Source organism: Cyprinodon tularosa, unplaced genomic scaffold, assembly GCF_016077235.1.
Source record: "Cyprinodon tularosa strain WSP-4 unplaced genomic scaffold, ASM1607723v1 ctg699, whole genome shotgun sequence".
NCBI lineage: Eukaryota > Metazoa > Chordata > Actinopteri > Cyprinodontiformes > Cyprinodontidae > Cyprinodon > Cyprinodon tularosa.
Window position 1 is genome coordinate 146,037 of NW_024039450.1, and position 23,838 is coordinate 169,874.

General features: G+C 37.3%; 1 protein-coding gene across 2 annotated transcripts; it reads left to right on the top strand.

Annotated features, from left to right (window-relative positions):
- Positions 1 to 5,318: 5,318 nt before the first annotated feature.
- On the top strand, positions 5,319 to 22,555 carry LOC119771977 (phosphoinositide 3-kinase regulatory subunit 5-like). 2 transcript variants are annotated; one of them, XM_038268212.1, is made up of 18 exons: positions 5,319 to 5,461; positions 7,217 to 7,319; positions 7,722 to 7,822; positions 7,907 to 7,975; positions 8,098 to 8,236; positions 9,521 to 9,590; positions 9,680 to 9,857; positions 9,949 to 10,117; positions 12,596 to 12,664; positions 12,753 to 13,564; positions 13,666 to 13,791; positions 19,275 to 19,409; positions 19,498 to 19,591; positions 19,687 to 19,763; positions 19,870 to 19,963; positions 20,058 to 20,137; positions 22,030 to 22,148; positions 22,304 to 22,555. In XM_038268212.1, exons 1-18 carry the CDS (start codon positions 5,450 to 5,452, stop codon positions 22,449 to 22,451), a joined length of 2,595 nt encoding a protein of 864 aa, XP_038124140.1. In that variant the 5' UTR covers positions 5,319 to 5,449; the 3' UTR covers positions 22,452 to 22,555. The 2 variants fall into 2 exon arrangements, with proteins under 2 accessions (XP_038124140.1, XP_038124141.1); XM_038268213.1 differs by having other exon boundaries at positions 22,033 to 22,148.
- The last annotated feature ends 1,283 nt before the right edge of the window (positions 22,556 to 23,838 follow it).

The following is a 23,838-nucleotide window of genomic DNA, read 5'->3' on the forward strand; positions in this document are numbered from 1 at the left end:
CTTTTCTTCCAAATACTCCAAGACTACAGGGCCTATACAAAGAACATAATCTTATATTAAACTTACATTCTGTCTGTAAAATGCCTACACCTTTTAAGTATGATTACACAAGAGAGACCCTTTCTCTGGGACAGTTTCAACTCGTCATGAATCAGTTCAATTTAGTAAATCAACTTTTTATTTTCAGAAAATGTATTGTTTATTAAACTTAATTAACCACTAGACTGCAACCTTGTCCTCTAAAATATGAATCTGAACATCCTTAAAAACTTTTTCAATGGCAATGTTTATAAAATATCCCAGATTAATTATTGCAGCAAATACAACTTAGATATTCATAATATTCAAGCCAGTTATATATAAAAAAAAAAAACATTTTTAAAAGCACCATAATTTTAAACATTTATTAGACCTTTCTTAACTATGGTATATATATATAAATATATATATACATATATATATACATATATATATATATATATATATATATATATATATATATATACTGCAACATCCAGCACTGCAACAATACTTCCATGGATTTTGAGTTGCTTTCCTGAGATATGACAGGATTATTTGTAATCTAGACACACAGACTTTAGGACATTCTAATTCAACCTCAATATAACCAAGTTGTCAGTATTTAACTCTAACAGACAGACCAAAATTCACCACATTCAAAAATTGTACCTTAACATGTTAAAAAATTTTTTTACAATAGATTTATAACATGATCTTGAATGTGTCTTTTTTTACTATTATTGTTAGTTGGAGGGTCAAACTAAGCATGTGCAATAAAAATGTAATCAGTGTAGCATGTTTCTGTTTTGAGAAAAGTACTTGTTGCAGTTGTTCACAGCCTCCACTGTCGTATTTCATTCAGTTGACTTGCTGTCATGGTCTTTTAAAGGAAATATACTTTTTTCCTGACTAATCGTCCAGGCTGTCTGTTTCTAATATTGATGTCTGCTACTTATATAAGATTCCCTTGGTGGGATTTCAGGTCTGGAGAAGATGGGTAACTCCCTTTAAATGTCTTTAACTTATCTACAGTTTTTAACCTTTATTGAAAAATTAATTACAAATGTTAAAAAAAAAAGCGCTAATATTAATTACAATTGAAAGGTTATCTGTTGTGTCTTTCCATCTTGCCATTGCATTAATACATGCTTGTTTGCTCCAGGGCAATAATTAGTTGTAAATAGTAGTAAACGTAATCATGCCACCCCATTCACCAATAAAAAATCACTAAGTAGGCCTACTTTTAAATAGAAAGAATAAAATGAAAACATGACATCAAAATACAAATAAAGGGGGGAAAAAACAGAAAATAAATGTTACCATTAATTTAGACAAATTATATTTAAAAAACACATTTTAAGGCTAGAAAATTCGATTAAAACTGTCTGATGTACGGTGGCCCAGAGCTTTTGTATTTCCACTGTGGCTTTTGTTTTTTATCTGACACCTCTGGGCCACCATACTCATGTCAACATAAACACAAAGGGCCGGATCTATCAAAGGTTTGCGTGTATAAAAACGTGAGCTATTTCACTGCGCACGCTAAAAAATGTACAAACTGATCTATCAACAGCGTGCTAAAAGGATTTGATCTTTTAAACGTGCTAAATAGCGCCTCTTATCCAATTAGTACTTTTTCTGCAATGAATATGCAATATGGGGCGTTTACACGCAAAAGTGCGTCTTGTGTGAGGAGAACATGTAAATATATTAATTTAGCACTCGCAAAGAGATTTATCAGACCTGAAAGCAATTTTGCTAACGGTATCTGACTCTATATTTAACACGTTTCAAAAGAAGGTGCAAATGGTCTGTATGCGTAATTGCGCACATATGGCAGCGGTTATTGTCGCAAGAAGGAGACATCGAAATGAAGCAAGGAGACGCAGAGAACGCATTTTTTTCACTCCGTGTGAATATTTTTGGAATGAACGAGGAAACGATCATCAAAACATATCGTTTATCCAGCATTGCCATTTTGGAGCTGTTGGGGGAACTCCGAATGGATTTGGAGCCAGCCACAAGGAGGACCCACGCAATACCAGATATCACAACATTCCTTGCAACATTGCACTTTTTTGCATTTGGGTCATTCCAGCGTACGGTTGCAGCGTGAGCTGGGATCTGCCATTCTCGTTTTTTCAGAAGTGCTGTCCGACGGGGTCGGGGTTCTCCCCCTGCGCCTGTGGAGCAACGTGCCAAATGCTGCGGGGATCTCATCCACAGTCACAGGCCAATACGAAAAACACCATTTTTTTTTTTTTTTTTTTTTTTTTTTTTACTGTAGCACATACCACCTTAGGGAATAAAGGTTGCCAATTTATATATATATATATACAGGTGCTGGTCATAAAATTAGAATATCATGAAAAAGTAGATTGATTTCAGTAATTCCATTTAAAAAGTGAAACTTGTATATTATATTCATACATTACATACAAACTCATATATTTCAGATGTTTATTTTGTATAATTTTGATGATTACAAATGACAACAAATGAAAATCTCAAATTCATCATATCAGAAAATTAGAATATTACTGAAGACCAATAAAAACAAAGGATTTATAGAAATGTTGGCCAACTGAAAAGTATGAACATGAAAAGTATGAGCATGTACAGCACTCAGTATTTAGTTGGGCCTCCTTTGGCCTGTATTACTGCAGCAATGCGGCGTGGCATGGAGTCGATCAGTCTGTGGCACTGCTCAGGTGTTATGATAGCCCAGGTTGCTCTAATAGTGGCTTTTAGCTCTTCTGAATTGTTGGGTCTGGTGTATTGCATCTTCTTCTTCACAATACCCCATAGATTTTCTATGGGGTTAAGGTCAGGAGAGTTTGCTGGCCAATTAAGAACAGGGATACCATGGTCCTTCAACCAGGTACTGGTAGCTTTGGCACTGTGTGCAGGTGCCAAGTCCTGTTGGAGAATGAAATCTGCATCTCCAAAAAGTTGGTCAGCTGCAGGAAGCATGAAGTGCTCTAAAACTTCCTGGTATGTGGCTGCGTTGACCCTGGACCTCAGAAAACACAATGGACCAACACCAGCAGATGACATGGCACCCCAAACCATCACTGACTGTGGAAACTTTACACTGGACTTCAAGCAACGTGGATGAAGTGCCTCTCTTCTTTTCCTCCAGACTCTGGGACCTTGATTTCCAAAGGAAATGCAAAATTTACTTTCATCAGAGAACATGACTTTGGACCACTCACCAGCAGTCCAGTCCTGTTTCTCTTTAGCCCAGGCAAGACGCTTCTGACGCTGTCTGTGGTTCAAGAGTGGCTTGACACAAGGAATGCAACAGCAGAAACCCATGTCTTTCATACGTCTGTGTGTGGTGGTTCTTGAAGCACTCACTCCAGCTGCAGTCCACTCTTTGTGAATCTCCCCCACATTTTTGAATGGGTTTTGTTTCACAATCCTCTCCAGGGTGCGGTTATCTCTCTTGCTTGTACACTTTTTTCGACCACATCTTTTCCTTCCCTTCGCCTCTCTATTAATGTGCTTGGACACTGAGCTCTGTGAACAGCCAGCCTCTTTAGCGATGACCTTTTGTGTCTTGCCCTCCTTGTGCAAGGTGTCGATGGTCGTCTTTTGGACAACTGTCAAGTCAGCAGTCTTCCCCATGATTGTGTAGCCTATAGAACTAGACTGAAAGACCATTTAAAGGCTTTTGCAGGTGGTTTGAGTTAATTAGCTGATTAGAGTGTGGCACCAGGGGCCATCAATTTTGAACCTTTTCACAATATTCTAATTTTCTGATATGATGAATTTGAGATTTTCATTTGTTGTCATTTGTAATCATCAAAATTAAACAAAATAAACATCTGAAATATATGAGTTTGTATGTAATGCATGAATATAATATACAAGTTTCACTTTTTAAATGGAATTACTGAAATCAATCTACTTTTTCATGATATTCTAATTTTATGACCAGCACCTGTATATTTTACTTTTTTTATTTTTTATTTTTTTTTGTTGGGGGTCACTGTAAGATTTAAATTTCTTAATGCACTAGTTTGTACAGACTACAAACTACTTTGCCACAAACCACAAAACGCGCAAAACCAGCATTTAAATAGGGCGTCTCCAACAGTTTTGCACCTTCCACCAGTTACGCAATCACTCTTGTTAAATCACCCGCAAACCATGGTTCAGCCCCTCGCGCAAAATTCCAGTTTGCGAGCGCAAATTACTGCATGCAAAATTGGATCTTGATAAATCCGGCCCAAAGAAAGTTAACAGCAGAGGTGAGACTTTTTTGGTCAAGTGAATCACCTCGCATTCTATGTTTGGTTTTAGAACATGAAGACTTAATTTGGAGTGTGTGATTTCACAAATTCAGTTTATTAGAAGGAATTTGACCAAACAAGGTTCTCAATTTTAAACCCAGTATTTTAGAATACAGCTTGCATGCAGAGAATGAATACCAGAGTGAGATGATTTCTCCTCTCTCCAGTTAAGGGTTGTGCTCAAGAGTTACACATGCAGTTGAAACATGCATAAATTGTTTTACAAGGGTGTGCATGAGAGGAAATAAAAGCATGAATAATCGTTTCCAGTTCCTGTTTTGAACCACATCTTATAAGCTTGAAAATAATTCTCAAATGATACAAACTTTTCACCGTAACTTTCAAGAGACTGACTTTGAATGACCAAACAGGGTTAACCCTTAACCTTTTTCCTCTTAAGGTTCAGTTGAAATAAAAATTTGTATCCAGCTTGCTGTATGTTTAAGGTGTTTAAGCAATTTAGTTTTAAGGATCTCCAGATTTTGGAAGCAGCAGCACAAGTGGTGTCATCTGCATGATGTTTGTTATCGCCTCTATGGAGATAAAAGATTAGTTTCAATTGATTCAGAACTAAAAGAGTGCATTAATCATCTAAACATCTGAAACAGAGAATATGAATACTAAGCCTCTACTTTGAGCCTTATATCTAAATTACCACAACACCTATTTCTATGAAACACTTGATGCTATTTAAGTGCTATTTTTCCTCTCAAATCCAATGGAGGCAGCAAATGTGACAGCAGGTGTCATAAACAACTTTTTTCTGCCGTCAATATTTTAGTATATAAACAATAAACATGTGGAATTAGTTTTGTGTTTTAATGCGTGTTCAATGCACACTTTAGATTTTTTCCCTCTAACTGAGAATGGGCAGCAGCAGATGCATCCTACCTGGTTTTTCACAGGGTCAGTTGACAGCTGTCAGACAGAAGACTCCGCCTTCTGCAGTGGCACATGTAAACTTCAGCAAAAAACTCAGACAGTTCCTGTTTTGTAGCACTTTGTGCTTTGACTGAGCAGCTGGAGGGTCTGTTTAAAAGGCACCTACACAGGAGGATGTGGTCTTGGTATTTCACGCTGCCAGCGTTTCACAGCTGTGGTTGATCCGTATTGATCTAGGACACTGATTAATGCTATTATTGGTAAGAGTTATGCCTCTCTGAAATAATTCAATACTATTTTCTCTTTTTTTTCGAAAAGAAACTGTACATTGTATGGCATATTTTGTATTATTTGGATTTTTCTTTTTGGGTTTTTGTTTTATTAAGCAGCCTATTTGTAGGATAAACAAGCCTTTTTTTAGGTAGTTTACATTATATTTCCTGTTCCCCTTCTTATTGTTTATGAACCAGCTCAACATGAATATCATATGTTTGTGTTTGCATTTAATCTGTTGTTTTGTTTTAGACTTGTCTGTATGACCTATAGAGCAGCAGCAGCTCTCTGCTAGTTCACCAGTAGCCGCTTTGTGGCTGATAATTCGTGCCAACAGTTTCTATGTTGCTTCATTACAAGCAGTGTTTGCACACAAGTGTCAGACAATGCTGCCCGACTTACAATGGATCACCACCTGCTTCCTGAGTGGACAATTTAGCATCTGTCTTATTGAAGTGGGATATTTCAGGTACTTTTGAGGACGGAGGAGCTGAGAATAGGAATATATACAAATATATTCTTAATCTTTATGTCAAAATCCTAACCAACCACATGTGACCATTGCAGAGGGGAGAACTGTTGTTTTTTTTTAGCAATAAAAATGATTCAGCGTTAGCCATAGTTAGATTTAACAAATTCTAAATTCTTCTGAAGGCTAATGCAAATAAAAGGCTTTTTAAATTGAACAACAAGGCTTTATTTTTCTTTACAAAATAAAAATAAATTGCAAATCTCTGTAATCCCTCAGGTAAAAGAATAAGGCATGGTTTTTATAAGGGAATAAAGGAGGACATATGAGTTCAGCAGTGAGGTTATAAAACAAACAGGATCATTTTAAATCTATTCAGAAATTAAATAAAAAGTGGAATGTTTTTTTGGTTTACTTGTGCCAGTTATTGGCGAGCTATGGAAGCCAGGCCAATTCCTAGGAGACAATTACAGTAATCTGAGTGCATGCTTATAAAAGATTTATTATTGTTTCTGGCTTTCTTCTGCAAAGAATGAGGCTTAAAGTTAAAAAAGAAAAAAAACTCTAGTGTCTACTTGACCATGAGGTTTGAGGGTTGGATCTAAGCATCTAAAATTCTTCAGAAGTTCTTCTTAGATCATTACTAGAGATCATCTCCCCACAGGTAAAGCTCATCAATAACAGCAGATTTATTGAGTTAAATAATATTCTTTCTTTGAAACAGTCATTTTTATGCACCTTCTGACTAATACGCTGACCACAGCCTCAGGGTGGGTGAGACATGATTCAAAAAAATTCCCACTTTGGTAATGTGTTGTTAGCAATGAGCTTATAAGTTAGTTTGACAGAATATTTTTGGGGGGAATCTGAAAAGAAGTTGACAAAGTTTAAATTCCACCCTAAGGTTGAGTCATATAAAATCAGACATCCTCTGTTAATTTTTAGTGTAAAAAGTAGAAGTTGTGGCCTGTTTTCCACCAGCTCATCTCCGGTCAACTCTGACTCACCAATGGGAAGCGTTAGAATGGCTTCAAAGTTGACATCTGTGCATGGGCACTGGTGTTTGAATGTGTTTGTGAGATCCTTTTATCTTGGGTAAGGATTGTATTGTCTCTGAGCAACAATGATTAGTATTTACTGACAACAACAGCAACAGGAAGTTGGGTCGACTGACAGGACCTTTTGGCTCACCAGGAACAGAGGCAAACAGAAAGGACTTCCTCTTGGTGTGTCTTTTCTTAATTTGTCTGTGGATGTCGGGATGATTTTGTAGGCTATGGAGCAGAGTTCATGCACAGAGGACCGTATCCAGCATAGCCTCGAGCGCTGCCTCTGTCACCTGGGAATCAACTCTCCTGACAAGCAGCTCTGGAATGGTAAGATCCCAAACTATAATTGCCTTTTGTAGAAACAAGTTGTGTGACTGACATGAAATGCCTATAGGAGGATAAAAATGTATATATTAGGATAAATCTAGTCCAAATTCTGTTAAATATCCATCTTACCAACTAGAGAGCTACCGTTCGGTTCCTAGAGAAAATGGGAACTGAAAGTGGTGACACACCAGCAGAATGCAACATTGGTTTTGAATTATATAAAAACAAAACTGTTTCATTCATAAAGGTAAAAGAAGAGAAACTAGAGTGTAGGTATCAGCGGCATTCACCTTTTGTGTGGATGAATTCGAGTGAAGAAGAGTTGGATTTACATCAGAGTGAAACCTGAAAAGAGAAGTGAGCCTCTATTCAGGTTGCGTCTGTTTTTGTTTTTCGAACAAGCTGGACTGTGCATAAGCCGCTGGTGTTTGGAGGAACTTGTGAAGAGGCATCCCAACCACTTCCTCATCCTTCTGCAGAAAATACTGCAAAAAACAAAGAAGGTAAAAAAGGAATATAAACCAAAACCTCTCTCCCTATCTAAAGTCCTCCGCCTGTCTGTGTTCTGATCCTGTGTTGCTGTGCAGGTGCTGGAGGAGTGTCAGTATGAACTGGTTGTGCCTCTGACCCTTCTCTTCTCTGAAGCTCTTCTCAGAGTGAGTTTGATTCATTTTCTGTTAAGAATACAAAAGCAAAAACCCTTTTCCTTTTTTTAGGGGTTAATTACGCATTACATCTGATTTGGTTTTGCATCAAATAATTTTGCTCTCTCTTATAGGCCCCCTATGTAGCCTCAGAGTGCAATGTGCTGCAGGAGGCCTACCTGTTGTTCCACCAGTTCCTGGCCTGGCCGGAGCCTTGCAGTTCTGCCAGTAGACGTTTACTAATCATCATCGAGCAGGAGATTCGAGCTCCAGGTTGCTTAAACTCTTACTCACATAAAAGTGTCCAGAAAAGTGTTGAAAAGTGTCACACACTTACAGATTTCCTATGGATTTGCCTATGTGTCACACACAAACCAAATGCAGGGAACCTCATCAAATGCAATACTTTCTTTTTTCCAAACTGATGGTTTTGCAGTTCATTAAAGGATAAAAGGTATACAAACAACAATAAAAAAACTTGGTTGGATAGTTTTGGTTCATGTTAAACAGTGAACCATGAAGACCTTTTAATATTAATGATATGTTTGGTTCAAATTCACTCACCGTATTCAAACTTCTGTCTGTTGATTCAGAGATTCAATGGAAAACAACATGAAGCAGCCAAATGTTCTACAGTGATTCCTACAAAAATCCATCCATCCATTTCCCGTCACGCTTATCCCTGCTGGGGTCGCGAGGGATGCTGGTGCCTATCTCCAGCTGTCCCTACAAATATTTAACCTCACAAAATTACTTTAAGAGCACACCAAATATTCATCCAGGAAATCACCATCCATCCCTCCATTATCTGACATGCTTCTCCCAATTGGGGTCGCGAGGGGTGCTGGTGCCTATCTCCAGCAGTCAATGGGCGAGAGGCAGGGTACACCCTGGACAGGTCGCCAGTCCATCGCAGCAGGAGATTACCAAAGAACCCAAAACATCTAAACTCCTCCCTAGTCTCAGTGGAAGGAATCCACGATTATTTATAACAGCAGACCTTGTTTGAGGAATACAAAGTCTAATGGGGAGCGAAAAGCTCTCCCTTTGACTATAATAGAACCAATGATGTCAAAATGTTTGGCTATGTTGACCAAAATCTTTTATTTAAAAGCACTTTTTGGACATGCAAGACTAATTCTATTATAAAACATTTTACCTTTTAAAATAAACTACATTACATTTGCTTTTTTCTAAGTCTAGCATTTAGTTTTTTTGTGGGTTCTGAGCAACAGGGATCGAATATACATAACTTAAAGTGTCACTCATTTCTTCCATTAAATATAAGTCATTGGTTTCAATTTTGTTGAAAAAAAGGACCCAGATCTTAACTTTGTTTACACTTTTTTTTAATCTCCACTCTGCACCGGCTCCTGTCTCCTCACCTTCTAGTTAGCTCTTTATCTTGACATTTCTGACCCTTTCTTCTCTTCCGTTCATATTTCAACAGAAATAATGTTAATGCTATAAACAAAGACAATCACCTCTTCATCAAATGTGTAAAAAATATTTACTGTGCTCTTTTTCCACTCACCAGTGTTATAATTTTAATTGCAGGCATTTTATTTCTCCGACTGGTAAAGACTGAGCAGGCTGTTTCCCCTGAAGTTAACTGCTCTAAAACCATGTAAGTTTGTAGTTCAGGTTCATGGTACTGAGAAAAGAAATACAGATTTAAAAAGAACATCTTTTAATTCCAATGGATGTGTTTTTCAGAATGGTGCTGTTGGTGAGCCCAGACAATGATGCGCCTCAGGAGGTCCAGTTGGCCTCTGAGCAGCTCAGTACCATCCATTACTCTAACAGAAACGTTGTAATAACCCTCATCCTGCACAGCTTCCAGGCTGCTTTTGGTACTGGACTCGACCTGAAGGCTCTCAATGCTGCCCTGCAGGTTAACAACAGTATTCATGGATCACATTTTAACTATAATACCACTTAGTTCTTCTTTTTTTTAGAGGATGTCTTTCTTAATTTACCTTTAGACAAAGGAGTTATATCAGCTGGAGCTGCTTTTGGAGACAATAACTGGCAGCATGGAGACAGCAGCCTCTGTGCCGGATTATGCAACTGCTCGGAGCGGTCTACTTCACAGCTTGGAGACGATCAGAGAAAGCCTTGCTGTCCCATCTGGAGATGGTTGCTCAGAGACTGGTAAGGCCCAGAATCCCAGAACTAAACTCCACGGTACCTGAATATGTCACCTAAATATATCACAGTGCTGCATAAATCAGAATCAGAACAATCTTTTTACTGTTGTTTTTTTTGTGTGTGTGGTGTCTCTACCAGGTTTTTACACGTAGGTTTTTTTTTTATTCTATATAGTCATATTGGATGGACAGCAACTGTAACAATCGTGTTTCACCACCTTTTAAGCAGGACTTTGGCCGGGCTTTGACTAGGCCAGTCTGAAACACTTCTGTGTTTTTACTTCACTATCGCTCCTGTCTGTATGTCTAGAGTTGTTGCCCTCCTACTCAGTATCAGGCTTTATAAGACTCTGACCAGCTTCCCTTCCTGAGGAAAACCCCACAACATGTTACCGCCACCGCCATATGCCAGGATGTGGTTAATAAATGACGTTTATCTGCCTAACATTGCGTTTTATAATAATGCAAAAAGCTGGGCTGCTCTCCTTCCCTCGTTTTTTTTAGCATAAGTGGATGGTCCTGCAGCCACTGTATGTCATATATCACCTAACCTGCTCTTAACTTCGAAGAAACGTTCTCGCCAATCTTTTCTGCTTTGGTCTTCATCAAGCTCATTGTCCTCCAATGTTCTCTGAAAAACTCTAATGGCTTCATAGAACAGCTGCATTTATTTCAAAGTACACAGGAACTTTTCTGGGTCAAATTTAATTGAGGGAAAACATACTCATACACATTTGACCCATATCTAAAAAGAGTAAAAATTACTTCTCTTTTTTTTTTTCAGATTTGGGTTACTTTCATTAAAGCCGTATTTTGAAGATTCTGAAATAGTTCTTTAACACCTCATCAGCGAAGCATAGATGACCAGAAGAGTCACAGCTAGGGTTGCCACCTCTTATAAATAAAAATAAGGGACAGTCAAGGCCTGCTGCTGCTTTTAGTAAAGAGGTATTAAAGAAAGCAATTTGTCGAGATACAGATTGAAATCCTTCATTAAAAATGCACATTGTTAAACATTGCTACATATGAAGTAATACAGTATAACAAAGAATAAGTAAAAGCACCATGCATAGACAGTTATTGGACAGCTGTCTAATGATTAATCCACCTCATGGCACTAGCATCTAAAGGTGGTCCATTTGTGTTATATGTGTGATTACAAACTATCCAGATATATACCAAATATTAGATAAATTCTGCACTCAATGCTCATACAACTGTTCTATGAAAGCTGCAAAACTGCATCAAACTCATCTACAGTCTCCATGACAACAAACTTCATGGATAACTCACTGTTCTTTAATCTCTGAATACTAAGTCCTTACAATAAAATGCAAGATACTAAAAACAAAAAAATAGCTTAATTTTTGCAATATTTATTTGCTTGTATTAGTTTTTCTAATCTACTATTAGAATAAGTTTCATATCAAAATAGTGTTAGTATATTTTTCGTGCCATCCAGAGACATCGAGAAAAAATTCTGACTGCAATGGCGCTGTTAGGATGCCAGTGACAGCTGATCATCTCAGGTATATATTCACTATATCAGAACTTCTTCCAAAAATGTATTTCCATTTTCTCTTTATCACATTTTATGCTTTCATAGAAAGTAAAAAAAAAAAGCTAAAGCATGTGTACAAGCTTTTTTAAAAACTTTTGCAAATTTATTCAGATTTTTTTCTCTATCAAGCTCCTCTAGTGCAATAATTCAAAAATGCAAAAAAAAATAATAAAATAAAATAAAACATTTGATGAAAACATGAAGTATGTGGAGGACAAAAATAAATCATGACATGCATACATGTAAATGTCCCAGGAAATACAAAAATGCATCATGCATAACATTTATTTGTCTATATATTTGATTCAAATATTATAGATAGTATTGCACCAATAGAAAAATGTATTTTGCATCAAGTAACAACAAAAGTCTTAAATTATTGAATTAGATCATGAAATGTGTTAGAAAGGTTTATATATATATATATATATATATATATATATATATATATATATATATATATATATATACATTTATTTTAGGCCTGAAACAATTAATTGGATTAATCGATTATTGAAAAAAACATGAACTAATTTAGTAATTGATTAATAGTAATAAATTCATTTTAAAAATGATTACCGTACTTTACAGCCTATGTATAAATATAAATAGGACAAAGTGGTCATTGGTATTTTTAGGCAGTCTCCAATCTGTTGCATAGTTATTTGGGATGTGGGCCGAAATGTTTTAAACCCCTGATCTAGAGGTATTAGAGTAACAGGGGCACTATGAATGCAATCCATAAAAAAATGAAATGAATTAAAACCAAATAGACTTTTTCTGTGTTCTTCATTTTAACTCTAGCTTAATCTGTTCTATCAGATAAAAAAAACTGTATAACTTTCTGTGTATTATTTTCAAACTCTACTGATAAACTTCATGTTCTTGGTGTGTTTTGATCTAAATATCTCCTCATTTTAGGTTCTGTAGAGCTTCTAATGCTGCCCTATCCCAAATGTCACACTTGCATATGGGAGGATGATAACTTCGGTAATTCGAGTCAACTATTCTACTCTAGGTTTCTCAGCATAAGCATAATTTCTCATCACTTTCTCTTTCCTTCTTCTTGTTTTTGTAGATGTTCTAAAAGACATTCTTGCAGTCGATTCTGACCTAGATTCCCCTCCTGAATGTTTCCCGAAAATAGAGGAGGATGATACCATTGACACTAGCGTTGATGAAGAAGATGAGTCGGACTCGAGCAAAAAGGATGATCAGTTTCAAAGCAACCGGATCTCCACTGCCTCATCCTCCTCCAGGGACTCTACTTTTTCAGGACACTCTCTTTCCTCCAGCTGGTCGGTGCGATCTGCTTCATCTGGAGTGGAAAGCGACTTCAGTGAGGACACAGCGCATGAGGATCCCGAGGAGGGACGAGGCAAACATCTGAAGGTTAGAAAGAAACCCAAGAAAAAGTCCAAATCCCTTTTGGGTTTGCCGGGTTTCGCCTCACTCTTCAAGACCCCCCACAGTCCAAGCTCTTGCCGCCGCGTCCAGAGCATGGGCTACAATGGTGACATCAGCAAAGACTACCTAATGACTGGGGCACAGCTCAAACATTCAGGGACTGCCACAAGACATCTTCATCCTCTGAATGCTACCATAAGTCCGATGGATCCCTCCTCTCCCCAAAGGAACATTTGCATTCGCAGGAGGCCCATTCTGAGCATAGACGAAGGGAATGAAGCAGAAGTGCCAACTGTTGTCAAGGTGGTTGCATTTGGAGGTGACAGAGAGGCTGGGAGGCTTGCCCGAGCATACAATGACCTCCGACAGAAGGAAAGAAAGTGTCCACAACTCACCAAGACATGCAGACTGCAGTTTTACTTTGTTCCAACAAAGAGGAATCCTCCAAATACAGCAGGAGGACACACAACAGCAGAGGGGCAGGTACTGCAGTTATCTTTCATATATGATATACATAATAAGAAGATTTAAAGCTTTTAATTAGGCATTAGGGCATTTTATATCTCAAGTCTTGCTTATGACAGGAGTCAAATGGTCATGAAGTGGAGGACAGCACAACAGATATCGGCCAGATGTTGGGCCTGATAGACCCGTGGTATGAACGTAACGTTTTCAGTCTGCTCAGCCTATCCTCTGAAGTGCTCTGCGAGGTAAGCACACTTTCATCCTCATTCTTTTACATTAGACGATATCAGGTCAAGGTTTTTTTTCTTACATCATTTATCTACAAAAGCTCAATTGTGTCTCTTATTCAAGCTTTGACACCTCAGAAAGATGGTGTAAGATGAGGATGAGATAGTTATGCTGCTAATGAGTCAAATAGCTGTAAAAAATATCATATATGCAGAGACAGCATCACAATTATGGGCACACATTGTGCACATATAACACCATATCCATCATCCATCCATCGATCCATCCATCCATCCATCCATCCATCCATCCATCCATCCAGATTTTTCCAGCAAGCTATGGGCGAGAGGCAGGGTACAACCTGGACGTGTCACTAGTCTGTTGCAGGGCATCACAGAATATAACACCATATTTCAACCACATTTTTACCACTCATAAAAATTTGTAAAATCTAGTTGTGATCCACAACATTTTGTTTCCCTCCAACATTTTTTTTTCTTTTTGCCACTGGAACAATTGAATAAGGAGCCATTTTTATCCTTCCAACCTGCATACATTTTAAAATCTGTTGGAGAAATGCAGTGGAACGCTTTCATTCCCAAATTCTTTTTAACAATCACTAACTGATTAACTACAAACTGGTTGCCTGAAGGGGATGCCAGAGGGAACCTTTTTCCCCATCCTTAGGTTGCTTTACGCTTCTATGCTGAGACTGATGGCTTCAGCAAAAACAAAGAAAACCCTCCGGGGATGTTGGATGTAATAATAAAAAAGTAAGTTGTTTGAAAAAGCACTGATGCTGTACGTCAAATTCTTATAATGAGGTCATGAGATCCCTTTTTATAGTGCAAATCAAGATGAACTCCTTCAAATGTGAGTCAGTTTCAAAGAAAGCTATTTGTAGTACTCCACAGTACGTTACTCACTGACCACTTTCGCCTTCAGAACTTCCTCAGTCCTTCGTGGCATAGATTCAAAAAGGTACAGAAAACATTCTTTTGGGAGTTCGGTCCATAATGACATGACAGCTTCACACAGATGCTGCAGATTTGTCAGCTGCAGATCCATGGTGCAAATCTCCCAATTTACCACAACCCAGAAATGCTCTATTGGATTGAGATGTGGTGACTTTGGATGCCATGAGTGAACTCATCGTCATTTTCAAGAAACCAGTCGGAGATGACTCACACTTTATAGTATGTTACCCTGGTGGGAGTAGCTGTTCAGAAAATGGGTTTACTGTGGTCATAAAGGGATGAACATGGTTAGCAACAATACTGCTAGGCTGTGGCTTGATGAAATGCTCAATTGCTACTAAAGGGCCAAGAAAATATTCCCCACAGCATCTCACCACCACCATCAGCCTGAGGCATTGATACAAGGCAGGATGGATCCATGTTTTCATGTTTTTGATTCCCAATTCTGACCCAACCATCTGAATTTCACAGCAGAAATCAAGACTCATTGGACCAGTTTACATTTTTCAATCTTCTAATTTGGTGAGCCTAAGCACATTGTAGATCAGTTTCCTGTTCTTAGCTGACAGGAGTGGCAACCAGTGTGGTTTTCTGCTGCTGTTGCCCATCAGCCTCAGAGTTTGACATGTTGCTCAGAGATGCTCTTTTGCATACCTCTGTTTTAATGAGTGGTTATTTGAGTTACCGGTACCTTTCTACCAGCCTAAACCAGAACTGCCCGTAAATCAGCAGTTTTTGAATTACTCAATCCCGCCCATCATGCACCAACAACCATTCTACATTCAGAGTCCCTTAAATCACCTTGCTTCCGCAGTCTGCACAATTTAAACTGCAGCAGATTTCCCTGACCATCTTAATATGCCTAAATGCATTGAGTTCCTGACATGTGATTGATTGATTGATTGATTGATTGATTGATTGATTGATTGGTTGATTGATTGGTTGATTGATTGATTGATTGATTGATTGATTGATTGATTGATTGATTGATTGATTGATTGATTGATTGATTGATTGATTGATTGATTGATTGATTGATTGATTGATTAGACATTTGCATTACTCAGCAGCTGAGCAGGTGTACCTACCTACTAAAGCAGCCAGCGAGTGTCTTTAGACACACTGGGTCTCTAAGCAGAGTAATGATCCAAAATATGTTTTCAAAACACAACAAAGTGGTTGCATGCATAATTAAACCATCGGTAGAGAAATGCTTAAAGTTCCTTCTAACTGTAAATTCCAAGGTTGTGAAACAATAAAAAGAGAACACCAAGTACTGTCCTACTGGTTGCATAAAATGTTAATGGGGTGCCAAAAGTGAAAGCATCTTGCGAAAACTATTTTTTAGCATTATATTCATTTTGTTCACAGATAACATACAAATTCAAAGTAATCATCAGATTTTTCTGTGTTTCCACCTAATATAAAAGCATCAGAATTAGTTCAAGTCGATAAAGGAGATGTTTGCATTTTATTCGGTAGATGTGTACATAGCAGCTAATAATCTTGGGTTAAGAAACCCAGCCCATGTGGTCATGCCTTCTGATGAGAAATGGTGATGGCATCATTGATGATTTTTCACTTTCATGGCAAAAAGGTAAAAAAAAAAAAAAATGATTAAACTATAGCTGCATTCAGCTATGGCAGCAACAGTTTGCATTAACATCTCAGGCTGAACTCTAATTCGATTACTGCTCTATATAAAAAATGGACCTCGTGACATCTTTTGCAAATGTGGTTAGAGATCAGAAAGCTTTTTCACAACATAAAAACCACGAGTGCAAAACTAAACCTTTCAATTTTCTTAACTTATACACCTTTTTGACAGGAAACAGAAAACCTGCTCTATATTTGATTCAACTTATTTCGGTGTACAATTCACAAAATGATTCCTTTTAGCACCAATTTCAACAATAACATTCACATTTACTTCTGACAGCTATTTTGTCCCATACATTAAGACAGTTAATACAGGTTTTCTGGATTTTTATATAACTTTATTCTCCTCACTGGAACAAAAACAGGAGCCAGTGTGCAATTTTCACAGAGTGATGGCTTTTAGTATAAATACCACAAATATCATGCAAGCAGTCTCGGTTAAATTGAACACAACTTCAAAAATCAGTCTATCAAAAGGTTATATTTAGACACATTTAATTTTGTGAATCTATCCACAGCTAGCTTTGTGCTAAAGCGGGACCTCAAACAAGTCACATAGTAAAAGAAAGGAAAGTTAAAGAACTAATATTGGTTTGCAGCTAAACAAACAATTTTTTTACTTTATAAACTTATCAAATAACAGCTGCAGTCACCTTGGTGTTCTTGCTATTTACTCCCTGTTCTCCAGTTGTTGTTTTTTATACTGCTGACACATAACATGTGACCCACGTTTCCTGCCCAGATAACAAAAGCACACACGCTGTTCTTTCTCTGTGCATCCAAACAGTGGCTACACATCCAGATTACATATTTCATGTAAATATGTTATTTTAACATATTGCGCTCTCATACTGCATGTTTTAAATGTTCAGTTTCATATGTTCTGTATTAACTCCATACTGACTCCGTAGATTCAGCTGGCGCTTCATGGTCCACATATGGAGCTCTGCTTTTAATTGAGCATGTTTATAAAAAGGCTATTAAAATGACGATAGCTACAGTATCTTTAATTTTGTTGAAATATAACACAAACAATAAAAGGAGCATCATATGAAAATATTTATCTGTTTTATTTTACTCAAAAAAACAATTATTCACACTTTTTCCCAATAGTCACACCCATTCTCTGTAAATGCTTGGTGCCTTTTTGTTTAGCATTTCCACTCCTATTCTAAAAGTATCATTTTGTGATAAACTCCATTTACTTAAAGCTGAAATTCTATCTTTGCTTTCTTTTTCTCTTATCTTTGGCTAATCTTTGGAGTTTAGGCCACTCCAAAACATTAAATTACTTCTAGTCTGCAGAAACCTGCTAGTAGGGATGTAAACAAATAGTTTACTAATGATTAATCTTAGATTAATGGTTTGTTATATTAAAATGTGGCCCATCAGTTGATGAAATAAGGCTATATACACCAATAGTTTGTCCTGACATTGTTTTGATTGTCCTTTTTGAGCCTAAATAGAACACCAGCTCAGGGCAAGATGAGCTGGTATAAACAGACTTGGCACCATTTACAGGCAATACAGCCTAACTAACAAAAAGCCAGATGGTTGGCATTGACACAACTAAAGTTCCAAGTCCCAACTGAGCTGACTGTCTGGAGGATATGGCTGAAAATCATTGTAAACACTAGTATGACTATTAAGGCATGAACTGTCTATCAACTCTGCTGCAACATCAGAATGCTTCTAAACTTAAGATCCATCTTTAGTGAATCCAATGGTCAGAATGTTTTCCCAGCATTGTCCCACTTTTATTCCTCTTGGAATCAAAAATCTTCTTTTTACACCTGATCTTGGACTTTTCTTTATTCCCATATATGCTGGGAGTTCCACACTCAATCACCTCCATTGTTCTGGCTTGTTGACCAATTCTATGCATCCTTAGTTACATAATCCACATCACATAATGTAGTTTTGGTAAATATACACAGAAAGGCTTACAAACTAAACAAAAAAAAAGGTTAAAAGATGAACATAAATACTATGCTGTAAGTTGTCATAAAAACATTGTACTCAACCAGAGTGACCTACTGGCATATCTATTTTTTACTTTTTACGTAAAGTAGCGCTCATTTATCTGTGCTGCATTCATACTTCTCTGCTGATCTGGAAAGAGAGGATGTGATGATAGAAAAATGGAGGACAATCTGCAAAAAAAATTGAGACCTGACAGAAAAAGACAAAACACCAGATTAACAGCACATCTCCAAGCACTGAATGCTGGAATAGAATAGACACTGAACTAAATAACAATAGGCATCCGCTTCATTGAAACGAAGAGGCATGATAGTCTGACAGTGTATCAGAGCGACTTACTCAGTCTATGACTAAAACTTTTACTTCACTTTCACATATCTTATGCATCTTTTTTATTCAATAACCTAACAGCTTACTGTTTAGTTTTATTTTATAAACCTCTCTAGTTCCATACTTTTTGTGCTTAATCAGTCAGGGTTTAGTAGAGAAAAGAAAACATTTAGCCGCTCATGTTAACTGAATCCTCCTGATACTAGAGGAAACAATAGGAAAAGGGCCACTTATTGATTTATTGATAAAATCATTCTAGGTTAATTCATTAATTAACAAATTGCATCGTTATCTGCATGGAATATGCTTACTTTTTAATTTAACAGAACAATAAGTAAGAAATTTAATATATAATTAACTTAAACTCATTCTTATTTGTCCCATCGGGTGACAAATGGGAGCATTAACTGTGTGGAATTGAGTCCTGATTTTAAACATTACTAACCGGATGAATGAATCTAAATCTATTCGATTTAATCGATTGTGCATCATTGTGCAAAGGATATCCCTGCTGCTGTTTAATATTTTTTACCCAACCTCCCATGACTCAGGCTGCTCCAAAGGACGATGATGTTTCCACCAGCACCGGCAGCATGGAGCATCGTCTTCCACTGCTGGCCGACTTGGTGCTCTATTACTGCCGACACGCCGATCAGCCCGTTCTGGTGCAGCTCTACCAGGCTGAGGTCAGAGGATCATCTTCACACAGCAACATGCACAGGACATATTGACCTGCTCACAGTTTAAAATATTCTTGTTCCTTCCTTCGCACAGCTGACCTTGGTGGGGGGAGAGAAGAGAAAGGAAGTATTCATTCATTCCATGGAGCTTGGACACACAGCTGGAGCCAGAGCTGTTAGAGCCATGGGTTAGTCACACCTGCAAAACATACACATTCAAAAGCAACACAAACGTGTTTGAATGTCTGAATGCAGATTTGTATGTGCTGCATTGTTTCTGAAGGAGCTGTGAGCAAAAGGTTGGGAATTGATGAAGAGCGGGAGGCGGTTCCCCTCACACTGAGAGTAGCCTACAACAAGGTATTGTTCCTTTACACAGACTTCCTGCTTTACAAACAATAATACACATTTCTATTTCTACCAGCACCGACTAATCTGAACTGTGTCCTGTTTGACATGAGTACAGGTGGCCATCAGTGGGAGGAGTCGGTGGATCCACAAAGAGGTGGTCTGCACGTCGCTTAACCTTCAAAAAACATGCAGGGATTCTGAGAAGCTTGGCAAGTTTTCCTCACATCCAAACTCTATTACTTCACCTTATAGATGTAGTGCTTGAACTTCTTTTTCTGCTTTTTGTTTTGTTCCACTATCCAGATTGGAAAGAGGGCCTTCAGCTGACGATGACAGAGGTTCTGAAAAAGCAGAACTCTAAATCAAAAAAAGGTTATAACCAGGTGAGGTATAGATCAAAAGTTTCCTAAATAGTGGAACTAGTGAACATGTTGTTCAGTTCACATTTGTCTCTCTAACTCATTGTAGAAAATCTACTTTTCCTTTGGTTGTGGGTATGTGTGTGTGTGTGTGTGTGTGTGTGTGTGTGTGTGTGTGTGTGTGTGTGTGTGTGTGTGTGTGTGTGTGTGTGTGTGTGTGTGTGTGTGTGTGTGTCCTGTTTTGCCAATATGGCTCTGGGAATAGGTGTCCTACAGCTAGATGATAGACCAAAAGCTTTGATTTCACAAACAGAAAAATAATGACATTTTTTCCATAAGGTTCCACTTGATACTACTATTTAAAACTTTATTGAAAGTTATTTAGGGAGTAAAATCGTATAAGGATATGGAGACGAGAAAGAAAGAGGGTATAAGAACTAAGGGGAGAGAAAAAGAGAAAGAGCTAGGAAAAATTGCATGAAATAAGAGAAAATTAAACAAAACAACATAGAAAACACCTGTATGACACAAGAGAAAACAGAACGAACAATTTCATTTCTTTTTTTTCTGCAGGTTTATAACCTGCAGAAATGATGAAATTGTGGTCGAAAAGTGAACCATGAACAGCACCTACAGGCTCTGCATGTGTTTTTATCACTCTACATCTTGAGATAAGAGGGGAAGGGTTAAATGCTGAGGTAAATATCTCCAAAGTGGGATCAATGAAGTAAAAAAAAAATAAAAACAAAAAAAAGGCAAAAGAACACTTAGATCAAAAATCTTCTTGAACGTTTTTACACCTGATCTTTAACTCCCATATATGCTCGAGTTCCACACTCGATCACCTCTTTTGCTTTGGCTTGTTGAGCAATTGTGCACATCCTTAATGACGTAATCCAGATCACATGATGTAGTTTCGCTAAATATACAGAGAAAGGCTATATTTACTTACAAACTGAAAAAAAACAAAGCTTAAAAGCCAAAAAATCAATATTTTTTTATTTTCTAAGTATTTTTCCTTGTCCTTTTTCAAGTTATGTGTCATCCAGAGAAAGTTTTGACCAGAGCTCTGAAATTGGCCACTAACAAACTGAACCAGATGCACTAGTTCAGAATTTTCTTCATGAAAAAAACAATCCTTTTGAGTGTAAAATCCCCTTCAAATGTCTCTCACTTAAATAGAAAAAACATGCCTAAAGCTAAGCGCTGACAAGATCTTTACATTTGAGGCCAAACTCAAGTTAATCTTTACAGAACTTTATAGAGCTGCTACACTATATCTTCCATGGCTGCATTGCTTCAGCAAACTCACCCATAAAAAATTATATATACAAAAAACCTTTTTAAGATAGAACAAAAATATTTTTAGGATGAGGCAAAAAATATATATATGTAAACATTTTCACCCCTAATTTGCTTCTTCCATCATGTCCCTTGGAGGCTCCATAATCCTGCTGGCCAATCAGGGAATGACTTTAACTATTAAAAGCACAGTTTGATTTTATTTTGTTTCATTACAAAATGAAACAAAAGAAATGGAAAAGATCAATTTACCAATGTATTTAGTTTGAGGTAAAGTTCTGATGTACATCATTTTCATTCAGTGTTTGATGTTTTATCAGTCTTGATTTTCTTGGTTTTCAGAATCCAAGTCGCTCAAAGGTTGCATGACTGTGATATTAACCACTGATGCTTTCTGCATAGCTTAGTTCTTTCACCTCTGGTTATTTCATCAACCCAAAACTCTAATGCTGTTAGTTTCTTTCTTTTTGTTTTCAAAAATCCTGCTGCGGAAATCCACACGTTATAACTCAGTGTCCTTTTTTATTCTCACTTTGTAATCATTGTTTAAAAATGTAAATACACCTCTGAATGTTTTCTTCAAATATCATACAAACAGATTATTGTGTTTGAAGCAGATCCTGATGTCAGAAGTAAAGGTAGACAAGGTGCAGGTGACTGCTCATGAAGACAGGGCTACGTTTGCCGTTTGTCTGGATCAAGACAAAAAGACTTTCATCCAGAAAGTCAGAAGGTAACGCTGCTCTTCAAGAGAAAAAACAGAACATGCATTCTTTCCTCTCCAGTAAAGCAATCAAGAGATTTTAAATGTTTTAAATGTATTTCAAATATGTTTAATCTAAAACTCAGCATGATATGTAAGCTACAGAAACTGTTTCCTGTCTGTAGGTGTGAGGTGTCGCTGTGCAGCAAAGCAGGCAGCAGTTCAGACTGGAGGTCTTACAAAACGCTACCGGGCCAAATCCAACCCCTGAACCCGACCTTCTGCTCCCTGCTCTGCCTTCCCATCACCTCCTTCTCTGCCTCGGCTCAGTGACCCGCCGAACAAAGCACTATCTGAGGATCCGGGATGAGTCAGAGGGGGGAGCAGGAAAATTTAAATTTAGCACCAGAGTGAACATTTCATTTCAAAAAGCAGATTTGACTTTTAGAAATACTCTAGTTCTTAGTATTTTCCACTATCTCAGGGTAATAACCTCAAAAATCAGTTTCTGGTGTCTGCTCGTATCTTTTTATGCTCAAACTGGTGACGATACGCATGTCTTGTTCATGTTTACATTTTCTAGTAACTATGATTGACTCAAAAAGTGAGATGAAGAGGACAACAAGGACCTGATTTGTTGTTGTTTTTTTCTTTTTGGGCATAGGCGGGGCTCTCGCTTTGCCTCAACTGATTCATAATCAGCACTTATCATGTGGATGATTGCCTTAAAAATGTTGGATTTTTGATGACTTGCTGTAAAAAGACAACATATAATTTCAATTATGTTTTGAAGGTCTAATAATATTTTTCTTAAGCCTTCTGAAGTCATTCTAGGGCATATATATGACAATATATTGCCTTGGCACTATGGAGTATTTTTTTTATTCAATTTTAGTTGCTTCCTGGTACTAGATTTTCAACTATGAAGAAAATATGCTTTCTCTACAATGTTTACTCTCCCTATGTGGGTGTTGACCAATCACAATGCTGCTCTAGAGCAGGGGTCTGCAACCTGCAGCTCCAGAGTCACATATGGCTCTGTGGACCCTCTATAATGGATCCTAAAATGATAAAGAACCAACTAAGGGCTTTAAAAATAGCATAACAAATTAGACTCTTTTTTAGAATTTAAATTTCCCAGAACATAATTTGAAAGAACCAACAATATTTTATGTTGTTTTTGGATCTTTATTTATGATTGCTTGAAAACCTTTTTTATTTCAACATAATTTTCCACAAATATCAAAAGAAAATCCATGCATTTAATGTTTTTACTCATTTCAAAGCCAGAAAAAATACAAATAAATGGCAACAGATTTATTATAGCAGATATTTAATTAAATTAAGAAGTCGTATTTTCTAAAATGTGTCAAATTTGTAGCTCTAAACCACTTATACCTGACTGGATTCAGGGTGAAATGGCTTTTTGGTTTTCAAAGGTTGCAGACCCCTGCCTACCCTACAGGCACTGCAGGTGTTTTTATCAATCTACTTCTTGAGATAAGACTTTTCTTTTAAGAAGACTAAAATAATATAAGACCTCTCAAAGCTGTAAAACACACTTTTGCAACTTAAACAATTCACTGTACAGATTAGGTGCTAAAAGAGCGTCTTTGTCTCAGCTTTGAGCAGAATCGATTGTGTTCTGCCTCAAGCCATGATCGGAGAAAGCCGGCATGTTGTTTACTGATAAGGTCAGAGCGATCAATGTAGATGTTTC